Source organism: Halyomorpha halys, unplaced genomic scaffold, assembly GCF_000696795.3.
Source record: "Halyomorpha halys isolate HHAL.00 unplaced genomic scaffold, Hhal_1.1 Scaffold557.1, whole genome shotgun sequence".
NCBI classification, from domain to species: domain Eukaryota; kingdom Metazoa; phylum Arthropoda; class Insecta; order Hemiptera; family Pentatomidae; genus Halyomorpha; species Halyomorpha halys.
In genome coordinates, this window is record NW_027107650.1 from 203,504 (window position 1) to 214,948 (window position 11,445).

At 29.4% G+C, this 11,445-nt stretch overlaps 2 protein-coding genes across 2 annotated transcripts in view; one reads left to right on the forward strand and one right to left on the reverse strand.

Moving 5' to 3' along the window:
• The window catches only part of LOC106684217 (ATP-binding cassette sub-family F member 1), a 16,778-nt gene extending 12,548 nt beyond the window's left edge, over positions 1-4,230 (reverse strand). Inside the window, exons 1-5 of the mRNA XM_014426164.3 lie at positions 2,828-4,230; positions 2,684-2,733; positions 1,737-1,877; positions 1,545-1,645; positions 200-416 (exon numbers count right to left, since the gene is read on the reverse strand). Of these exons, the coding sequence (XP_014281650.1) occupies positions 200-416; positions 1,545-1,645; positions 1,737-1,877; positions 2,684-2,733; positions 2,828-4,082 (1,764 nt within the window). The 5' untranslated portion in view covers positions 4,083-4,230. The remainder of the gene's footprint in view (positions 1-199; positions 417-1,544; positions 1,646-1,736; positions 1,878-2,683; positions 2,734-2,827) is intronic.
• Positions 4,231-4,371: 141 nt separating this feature from the next.
• On the forward strand, positions 4,372-11,149 carry mRpL30 (mitochondrial ribosomal protein L30). Its single transcript, XM_014426165.3, has 3 exons — positions 4,372-4,623; positions 6,228-6,354; positions 10,792-11,149. The coding sequence occupies exons 1-3, from the start codon at positions 4,514-4,516 to the stop codon at positions 11,080-11,082; spliced, it is 528 nt and encodes a 175-aa protein (XP_014281651.1). The 5' UTR covers positions 4,372-4,513; the 3' UTR covers positions 11,083-11,149.
• The last annotated feature ends 296 nt before the right edge of the window (positions 11,150-11,445 follow it).

Below are 11,445 nucleotides of genomic sequence, written 5' to 3' on the forward strand. Positions count from 1 at the left end.
TATTATAAATATAAAAAGTTATGACTATACCAAGGGCTTTGACACTTAAATTTAAGATTTTTCAAAAAGTGGAGTTAATCGATATGTGCACTGAGCGGCTCAAATGATGAAATGGATTAGGTGAGGTTTATTTAGAACCATTAACTGCTATCATATTACAAATGTAAAAAATATCTTGGCAGATAAATCATGAACTCACCTCTTTAAGCCTTTCCTGTGATTCAAAATCAACTTTGTTTTCAAGCTCTTTAGCAAGTTTCATTAACTCAGTCCGTTTTGTATCTGCTTTAAGGACAGCTTCAACAGCAGGAGTGTCATCAGAAACAACTTCTTGTTCACAGTAGAGTATATCGATTCCGGGAGGAATATCGAATGCTCTGGTGGCAATATGTCGCAGGAGTGTTGTTTTCCCGTGTCTAAAATTTAATAAAACAACAGTTTTTTTAAAGAAATCATACAAAAAACTGATATTACCAAGTTTCAAAGGCCATAGTTGGTCTTCTTTCCCTAACCACTCTACTTATGTCCCCAGTTTTTAGTAGATTAGTGGGTTCAGGTTCAAATTATCACTAATTTTTGCGATTTTGAAAAAAAAAATTGAAGACAAGAAAGGGGGGAAATTTTTATTTTCCTGTTAATGAATATTTAGGATTTTTCAGATGGAAGTAACAAATAATAACTTTTACTGTCAAGAACAAAGTATAACAACACAGTATAACTAAGTTGTAAACATACACTTACAATGGATGTATCATAAACATACAAGATTGGGCAGTATTTTTTTTAATCGATATGAACTTGTCTATATTTTCTCCTTTAACTATTCATCATATTTTTTAATATTTAATAAATATATTTATCCATTATTTAGCACTGGCAACAATGAGAGCTGGTTATAGATATATAGAAAATATTTAAAGAATTTTAGGTATAAAAAAATGAGAAAAAAAGAAATATCTAGTTCTAATAGGAAAAGCTGAGACCATTTGATCTTTACTGATTGTATTGCGGTTTCATTATCTTCAGATAAGCTGTTGTGTTTTTGGCAGGAACAAAACTTATATTCAAAATTCGCACCTTGAGAAATACAAATTTTTATAGCAACAGAAAAACAAAAATTTTTTGTTCATGATTTTTGCCTTCTCTAGTTTTATTATTATTATCATTATTTTTTTATTTTCAAAAATCACCAAAATAGTGATAACTTTATAAAGAGTATATCAATCTAAACAAAACTAGGGGACTTATGTAGGATGGTAAGTGAAAGTTGTGTGACATGTACACAACATCAGAGTTTTGAGATTAACATTAAGAAAATACAGTGATTACTAAAAAAAAAAAAAATCAATATAACCAATGATAAATAAATCAATATATATAATTGTTAATTATTAACAATTAACAATTATTAATTATTAAGAAGAGCATTTAAAATATGCTTCATACCTTCAAGACAATTGTTATGATGAAAAATAAAAAAAAAAAAACATAAATACAAGTATGACTATTAAAAATTACATGGATCAAATATAAACAAAACATACCCGTTCGGTCCGACCAAACCATAGCGTCGTCCATGAGCTATAAGTAAATTAGCATTTACGAATAAATCCTTTCCTTTTGCTGAGATACTGAAATTTTCAACCTAAAATTTAAAAAAGTAAATACAATTTAGAATTTATCCATCTAAACAAGTAAGTACAAATTTAAGTTGTAGTAAGCTATCAGACTATAACCTTAATGTCAACGGCATTTTCTAAAGCTTGAAGTTGTCCGGCCGATTTCTGGGTCTGAGAGACAGTGAAGTTTTCACCAAGCTCACTATGCCCTTGTCCACCTTTTTTTGTCAATGCTTCCATTTGTTTCTGATAATCTTGCTAAAAACCAGGAAATTCATATATAACTAAAATTATAAAAACACAAATTTTAAAAGTAGAACGAGTTAATCAATTATTGGCTATATACTATTTTATATTGTTAAGTTTTCAATAAAACTACCAAGAAATATGAGCTCCTATGTTAAAATATTACATTATGAAGTTTTTAAAAATTCAAACTAAATTAAAATGAGGTGCGATAAATTCAAAAGGTAACTTGATAATGGTATCGATAAGAAATAGATTAAAATGACTTTACGTTGGAATAAATTAATTATTTTCTGATTTGTGTGGAAATGGCAAAAAATACTTTATACTAATTCTGTTAATTTTCACACACCAAGTATACTTCAGGCATACCATTAATTTAACTTTTTTTTTAAATTTAAATTATGTTACAACAAATAAAACCAGAATTTTAAGTAACATTTATTGTAAATATAATTTATAAATACAAAAATAAATTGGTGTTCTATAAGACAAAATAACCATTAACAATATTTATACACAACAACAATACAATCTTTAAGAGAAAATCCTCACTGATAACACAATAATAAACTATAATATTCATTGAGAAAAATTATATAATAAAACCAGTCTTATAATTCCACAATATCACAATAAAGGGTGAATTACATTAACAAATTTATCATTTAAATAATAATTGACATTTTCCTGAGCATAATAAAAATTTGAGATCATATCAGCCTTATGATAAAAACATTTATTTTGATGAAATGATTCTTAATAAACAGAAATTTTTTTGAAGTTTCAAACAATAATTAAACTAATGGTGGTGATACCTCTTTCTTTAGTTTTTTCTTCTCTTTGTGCGTAAGCTTCTTTGCTGGCTCTATAATAAAAAAAACAAAAAAAAAAAACGCTTTTAATAAATAGACACTACAAAATAACCATTTTTATAATGAAAATAATTTCACATGACAAACCTGCTGCTATGGCTGGCTTTTCTATAACTTCTTTCTCTTCTTCACCTTCTTCTTCGGCCTCATACTCTTCTGGAATATCCATTTCAACAGGACTTGGAGCTTTGGGAGTTTTTGCCTTTTTAGAATTAGTAGCAGTCTTTTTTGTTTTTTTCTCTTTTTCAGTTTTGTTATCTATTTTTAATTCACTCACTTTTTCTGTAATGGACTTCAAATCTTCCTTCTTACCCTGACTTCTAGTCATCCTAGGATTTGGTACAACATATGTTACATTCATGTCTGGTGCTTTTGATTCTGTTTCTCCGTTTTCAAGAGGATCATCAGATGGTTCAATCTTAGCATCAGAAATTTCTTCATCTACCAGTTTTTCTTTCACAGTTTCAACTAAATCTACAGGCGGTTCTGGTGGCAAATCTTCTTCGAGATCTACCTCTTCATTAATTTCACTTTCATCTTCGGAAAAACTAACTTTACCCTTACTTTTCTGTTTCTTTTTTGTCTTCTTATCAGGTACTATGGGTTCATTATCACTTTCTTCACCCACCTTAGGAATTTCGATATCGTTAATCACTTCTTCATCACTCAGATCCTGAGTTTTACTTTTGCCTTTTTTAGGTTTCTTTGCTTGCTTTTTAACAGGCTTAGTCTCCGGTTCAAGATCCTTATCACTATCTTCAGCTACCTTGGGGATGACAATACCATTAGCAGCTTCATCATCACTCCAGTCCTGCCCTTTACCTTTTGCTTTCTTTTGTTTCTTGGCCTGTTTTTTCGGCTGTTTATTTTCTGGCTCGACTTCTTCTTTATCACTTTCATCTGGCTTCGGAATATCTAAATCATTACCTCCATCATCATCACTCCAATCTTGACCTTTTCCTTTTACCTTCTTCTGTTTCTTGGTTTGTTTCTTGACAGGCTTAGATTCTTGTTCCTCTTCTTTAGCATTATTTACAACATCTAATGGTTCATCTTCATCACTAAAATCATCATTCTTACTCTTGCCTTTTTGTTTCTTTTTAGAAGTTGTTTTAGCCTTAACCTGAGCTTTCTGTGTTTCTTCATCGACTTCTTCTTCACTTACATCACCTTTTTTACCCTTCTTTTTCTTGGCAGGGGCCTTTTTCGACTTAAGGTTGTTCATTTCATCATCTGACTCAACATCTTCAGTTGCCTTGCCTTTTGCTTTCTTTTTACTGGTTTTATTGGTCTCTTCAGAATCTAAATCTTCTTTCACGGCTTTGCCCTTCTTCGGAGGCATTATTCGTAATAAAATAAAAACGATTAACTAACAAACAATGATAATAATTATAGTTAATCTCTGAGGAAGCTCAAATCACGTGTATTAATCCATACGGTACAAGTAACGACTTGTTAAGTTGCAACTTGATAACATGATTGTAATATACGAAACTTTTCGGACTAACTAAAAATATAACACTAATATCACAAAATTATTGAAAAGCAATAGTCACTGTGCATATGCTATCTAAAGACTTCACTAAGACTAGACAATAACGAGACGATTTCCTCATATCAGGGAAGGAGGCCAGGTGGGGGTAGGTACCTATCTGGCAGGTTAGGTTTGCATACAATTTTACATCCTAGTATATTAAACTTGATTCAGTTTAAAGACATTTTTCAAATTCATATTCAATTGTTACATTTATTGTGACTATAAGCCGCTGTATAATGTCGTTTCTGTCCCTTTCAAAAGGGTTCAAACCCTTTCAATTAGTTAATGCTGGGTTAAAATCTTGGACTGGAGGTGTTAAATATGAAACTTGCACTTATTATCCCAGGTAAGATGATAATTATGTCATTGCGGTTGATTTTAGAAATCATTTTTAACATCAAGTAGTTAATTTTAACCTTATGTGACTTATGTCAATTATATGTAGTCATTAGGTATTGTTCATTCCAGGCATAATTGTACCTAGTTTATGGCCTAACTACCTGTAGTATCATAGTGTAGAATACAACCTAAGAAATCGATTTTTAAAAATAAGATGAATAAATTTAATAATTCTTGATATTTAATGCTCTGACTATTATCTTTCTTGCCTTTGATATTTCAGTCTTGATCTAAGATGTGATTATTTGATTTGTTGTAAGTTTCTACATTATTCCGATTAGTTATTTACCCTTCTTTTAATGAACTCCGATCTGTTTTTATTTTTGTACATTGTAGGATTATCCTCATCTGTTTGTTATTTCAGAAATTGCATTTTCATCATCTCAGTTATGAACCTGCCAGTTTTGAGTATTATCAAGCCACAAATTAAAAAGAAAATACAAGTATCTCACGGTTGAATATCCTTTATTGTCCTTTTATAACAGACTCTGAATAAAAATAAGAATATTATCATATGAGGCACTCGGTCATTTAATATGGTATCTGACACTAATTGTGTATTGACATTTTAGTATCAACTTGTTCTTATAGATTTTTTAAAGAATCTTTAGTAACTTTATTGTTTTTTAAAAATAATAATGCTATCAAGTTATTGGTTAATTATTGTAAAAAGTTGTATTGGTTATTTGGAGGTAAACAAATTGTAACTTACAAACATATTAAGATTGCAAAAGTTTTCATTTTTTAGTTACCATGTTTTGCGACTATGTACATAAAGTATAAATTTTTTGTCACGTTTTTATTTTTATGTTCCTTTCACATTTCTTGTCTTAAAGCTTCCACAAATAAAATATGATAAATCTCACTTTTTCTCTTTTCTAAGTCATTTGTAATGATTTTCGATTCCAGTCTTGACCTACCTCATTGCAGCGTGCACACCAAATTATTTTTAAAACTAGAAATCTTAAGCTTTAAATTAAGCCAAAACAATTTCTTTGGTTGAATATAATTTTTTGCGATTGTTTGGTTATGTTCTATATATGTTGAAAAAAAAGTTTTTTATTCCTGTATCTGGGCATTTTTGGTATACTGGATGATTACCTTAGAGGTTATTAACCTTTTATAGCCTGAGTGGCAACCTTGAGATCCATTATGTCCACTAGAAGTAAATTTCAACCTGTCCAGACTGGATTCGAACCAGTGCCGCATCTGACTCAAAGTTTTTAAGGCGATACCTTAACACTGTCTACCAACTTGGCCTCAATTAATCGAAAAACATTTGCGATGGAAGCAAATTTTTGAGTTTCAGAAATAGAATTTTTGTATTTACTGTGTGCTATATTATTATCTGTATTTCTTCTCCTCTTTATTAGCTATTTGACTAGTCTTAGATATTTCAAATTGTGTAAGGATTTTAGTGCATGCCTCTATGATATGGCTATTAAGTCAGAGAAAGTAATATAGGCTTATTCTTTCATAAAACTTTGTAAATATCTTATATCTTTAATTATATAATTGGAAATAAGATTTATTCTTTAAATTCATTTTTAGGCCTGGAGAAGAAAAGGACCCTCCATTTGAGCCCTCTAAACTTTTAATGGTTCAACGAGTAAGACCTTTAAAAGGTACTCCCAGAAAACTAAAGAAAATATTGGCTGATCTTGGGATGGATGGAAAAGTATTGCTTTTTTTTTATGTACAATATAATACAGTAGAGAGTCAAATATCCAAACTAATATTGTGTAAAGTGGTTTGAATCAAAACAATCTAGAAAAGAAGGAAAGGTGTAAAAAAATCAATCACTTTTGCACAAAAATCATTTTTGTTTATTTAAAAAAAAAACAAATAAACACAATACAGTATATATAAGTAGCACTATCTAAGATTAATTAGAAACAAAGAAAGTTTTAATACTTGTCTTCTTCAATGTTGACTTCCTCATTAAGGCTGCTAGGAAGGTATTTTTTGAATTACAATAACTGGATATAAAAAGATTCTTCTTGCTGTGCTTAAAAAATTCCAAAGGTATTACATTAGTTATTAGTTAACATATGACCGTCCCCATCAAACTAAATTCATCAAAATTATTGTATCCTTTGTGTTAATAAACTATGGTTCTCAAAGGTTGCCACTAGAGTACTGTAAAATTTGAAATTATAATATTGAAATAAAAAAAATTGATGCTCCGACTACTATGCTTCTTTGAGTAAAAATTGATTTATGTTTATGGAAGTTATGTCATAGTGCAACTTTTTTTCTTCACTGACACTGTTCAGTAATTAACTGATTGGTGGAAACAAAATGTGTGAGGTGGGTATGAAAATAATCTTTTTTGTAACAGGAGGTGCTACACTCTTTGGATGAGGTTATCCATCGACATTTCCTTTAATTGGTTCCATGTTGTAGCAGGAGGATTTCAGGGATATAAAATGTCTCTTTATGGAAATAATTTTATTTTCAACCGAGCGAAGCTAGTGGAAATTGACAGCTTTGATCTAATTAAAATAGATATAGTAATGGGTAGGTCGGTGGTTCCCAATGTTTTTTCGGGAGCAGAACCCTTTTGGTAGAACTAGGAAATTGGCGGACCTTCTACTCTATCATTTGATAAATATAAAGTGATTAATTTTTTTTTGGAAAGGCTAAGATACCTACACAACTTTGCAAAATTTGAAGACAATCTGAGATGGTAAGCTTTGAAACTGGGTTGAGTTAAAGTGAAATGGCTCATAAATTATTTCACAGAACCTCTGGGCTAGATTATAATCCACAACAGCACACATGTTCAACATCAATTTTATTTATGTATTTCTACTTATTTTAACTGCTTGTGAAAAGTGGAGATTTTCATCGATTTTTTTTTTAATTATTTATTTAATGTAATTTAGAACTGTACAAAATAATACAATAGGTAAATATGTAGTATGTTTCATATACACTTGAAAATCTTGGGAAGGAACCACCCATTGGTGGTACTTCAAACATTAATTTAAATTAGAAGGTCCCGTGGCCATCTTCTTTTCAGACACCTCGGAGGATTATCAGGAATTGTTAAGGATGAAAGATTAAGAATTAATGGGTTAGGATGGGAAAGGAGTTTGGAATGAAAATACGCATATCTGTTTTGGGTCAAATCTGCAACGAATGGGATGTTAAGGTCTTTGTGAATGAGTTTATTTGTGACGTAATAAGGAGCATCAAGGATTTTATGTAGGATTTTGGATTGTAACGATTGGATGCGGGAAGAATTTGATTGTTTGGTGGATCCCCAGAGCTCAATTCCATATGTCCAAATTGGTCTGATTATTGTAGTGTATACTAATTTTTTGTAGTGAATGGGAAGTTTAGAGCGTTTGTCAAGTAAGTGTTGTAGCAATCGGAATCTACAAGCAGTTTCTTGTCGTTTCAGTCTTGTGTGTGGATACCAAGTAAGTCTCTTGTCAAGATGGAGTCCTAAGTATCGAATCTGTTCAACAGGCATTTTCATCGACATATTAGTTCAAAATCACTACTAAGTTATGACATTGTATTTTAAGAAAGTAGGTGTTTTAGTTAATGCATTGGCGGGTATTCCTCAGGGAAAACGAACATCTGCAAGTTCATGGGTGAGTGATTTTTGGTAGGGCTATTGTCACTAAATAGTGAACTATGTCACTAGTTCTAGCTACCTCATACATAGGTAAGTGAAAGCAATTAAATTATATATATAAATGATTGACTATCAAAGAATTCAAAATATGAAGATGGTCTGGGGTGCAATCAAGAACAAAAAATAATTAATAACTATTTGTTTGCCGACGTTTGTCTCCACTTTGTAGAGCTTCATCAGGGCTAAAAAGATACAAAAACAACTAAAAATATTTTGACATAGCAGGATAATATGATATAAAAAAGTAAACCGTGGTAGGGTTAAAAATTATGTAAATATAAGTGAAAAGAAAATCAAATACAAATGAACACAGGTCAAACAAAAGGAGAATGACATCATGCAACAGACCAGCTCAGCTCTACACCATTTTGATAGATTATTTGATCATAGTTTGTGTTGTTTTTGTTGGGACGTTTTTTAAATCTTTAACAAAGTAATGGAAAAAAGGTATCACCTATAATCTCAGTCAAATCCTGATTCGCTACTCCAAAGTAGTTTTACAGGCTGTTAGCTACCTAAAAATTTAAAAATAAACCTGTTTTAATTAATAATTGGATTTTTCATTTTAGAAATCGAAATTTACAAATCCACAAAGTTCAAAATCAGTAAACACAAATTCAGCAAGAAAGTTCGATCATAGAAGGAATTCTGTTTAACCAAATCGTGTTTTCATTGTTTGAAAAAATTAAGGAAATTCAACCCGGAACAAAATTGTATAAGTGAGTATTACACTTTGATAATAAAAATTAACATTTGCATTTTGCAATATGCATAGGTTCAATGGAAACATTGACAATAGTTTCATACAACAAAAAAAAAAAAACTATATGTGACTGAAATTTTGGATAGTTGCCGAGAAAATCTGCTGAGAGCTGCTTTTCACTTAACATATAACATGGACTTTCAATTAGGCTGCTCACAAACCTATACTTATAAAATTTAGCATGTTAAAACTTTTTACATTTAACACATCATAAATACGCATATTATTGATGAAATCAGAACAACACTATATTTTTTTCCAATAAAGTCAGTTTGGATAATTGGCAATCTATTGTATATAAATTTTATATCATGACTATTACATATACATATTTGAAAAATAATAAAAAAATAATTTTATTTTTATTTATAAAAAATTATTATGAATGTTGAATAGACATGTAATTATATTTTTAGAAAAGCAAATAGGTTCTTTTTTTTTTTGTCTCTAATTAAAATAGTCATAATGTTATCTATGGCAATAATTAAAAAAATAATTGAGTAATAAAATTTCATTGATAATATTATGATACTCCTCTTATTCATTAATAAAATCACATTTTGAATAAACAAAAATGTTTCATGGTTCTTACTCTTCCTTTTTAATAATATCCTTCATATTTGGTATATGATTTTGTAATTAATTATTATTATACAATTTTATATTGTTATAGTTATGTTTTCAGTTTGTTGTATTTTCAGTTAGCCCAGATATATATTGCAATTTGAAGAATATATTTCTATTATCTAGATTCTGACCATACGAATTTGAAATAAATTTAATTAACTTTCCTTTCAACCCACAAGATGATGTTTAGTCACAATAGTTTTCTTAAAATGGCATAAAACCACAAAAATTAAAAATGAAAATTGGAAAATACTGTTGAAGTTTTAATTATTAAAGTTTTACCAAATTCTAATGAAGAGATAATAGTATATAATGAAAACTGACTGTTTTTTAATTAACCAGTTTAAGGGTTATTTTGAGAAATAATCTCAAACAAATGACTACCTGTATTTATTTTTCTAAATAATTATGAATTCATATATATCTGAAATAACATTTAAAAACAAGAAAAGGAGATAATTTACAACTGTCATGATGTAGACTATATGATTAATGCCTTCATAATGACAACTATAGATAGTTTATACTATCCTATAGTATTCACTGTCATGGCAGCTGATAGTAACTATATGATTGATGTTATGACGATAACTATAGATAGTTTATACTATCCTATAGTAGTATTCATTGTCATGGCAGCTGATAGTAACTATATGATTGATGTTATGACGATAACTATAGATAGTTTATACTATCATACAGTAATCACTGATATGACAGCTGACTGTAACTGTATGAGTGATGTCATGACAACTATGAACAGTTTACACTATCATTCAGTATTCCCTGTAGTTCAGTAGCCCTTGTAGTGGCTGCAACTATTGTTGCAATGGTCATAAACTATCACTGTGTAGTATTCATGGATTTGAAACATTATTTCAAGAGATAACCCATTAATTTATTTAATAAATGTCCTGTTTTATTTTATATGTCACTACAAATCATTCTAAAAGATTCTTAGTTTCCTATAGATTTTTAATATATCTATATTTTATTTATTTAAAAATCTTTTAAATAAATAACATTTTTTTTTTTTATATCATTGTACCTGTATTATTTTTATTGGTTACTTTCAGTGCGGAGAAATTTGTATCTTAAAGAATATTCCAGAAATTTGTGGCATGCTTTACAATGTTAAACATCTCATCAAAGTAACTCCCATTAGGACACCTGATGGCCTTCCTGAAAATGATGATCTCGGTAGTGGATACTTAAAACCTAACGGAGAGTTTGTTGTTTCGAAAAGACTCAGTCCTGATCCGGAAAGATTGAGACTAACTGAAGAATTTCAGACTCACCCTGCCAGGCTTGATGCTGATACGTTAATTAAAGATACCAGAAATAAATGGAATGAGCCATGGAATTAGTGTATTAATTATTTGTAAATAAATATTCTGTAAATTTTCAATAGTAAATATATTTTTTAATGTTTTATATTTATAAAAAAAGTTATTTCACCCCAATTTTTTATTACTTTAATGAAAACTACGTATAATTACTATTCAAAATTGATGAGTCTGCCAATCATAGGTAGGGGGAATAAAAAATGGCGGCTGTTTCAAAATCTTTAAAAAAATTAATTTTTCATTTAGATCTTGTTTCCTATAGATTTTTAATATATCTATATTTTATTTATTGTGTTGTTTTTGTTGGGACGTTTTTTAAATCTTTAACAAAGTAATGGAAAAAAGGTATCACCTATAATCTCAGTCAAATCCTGATTCGCTACT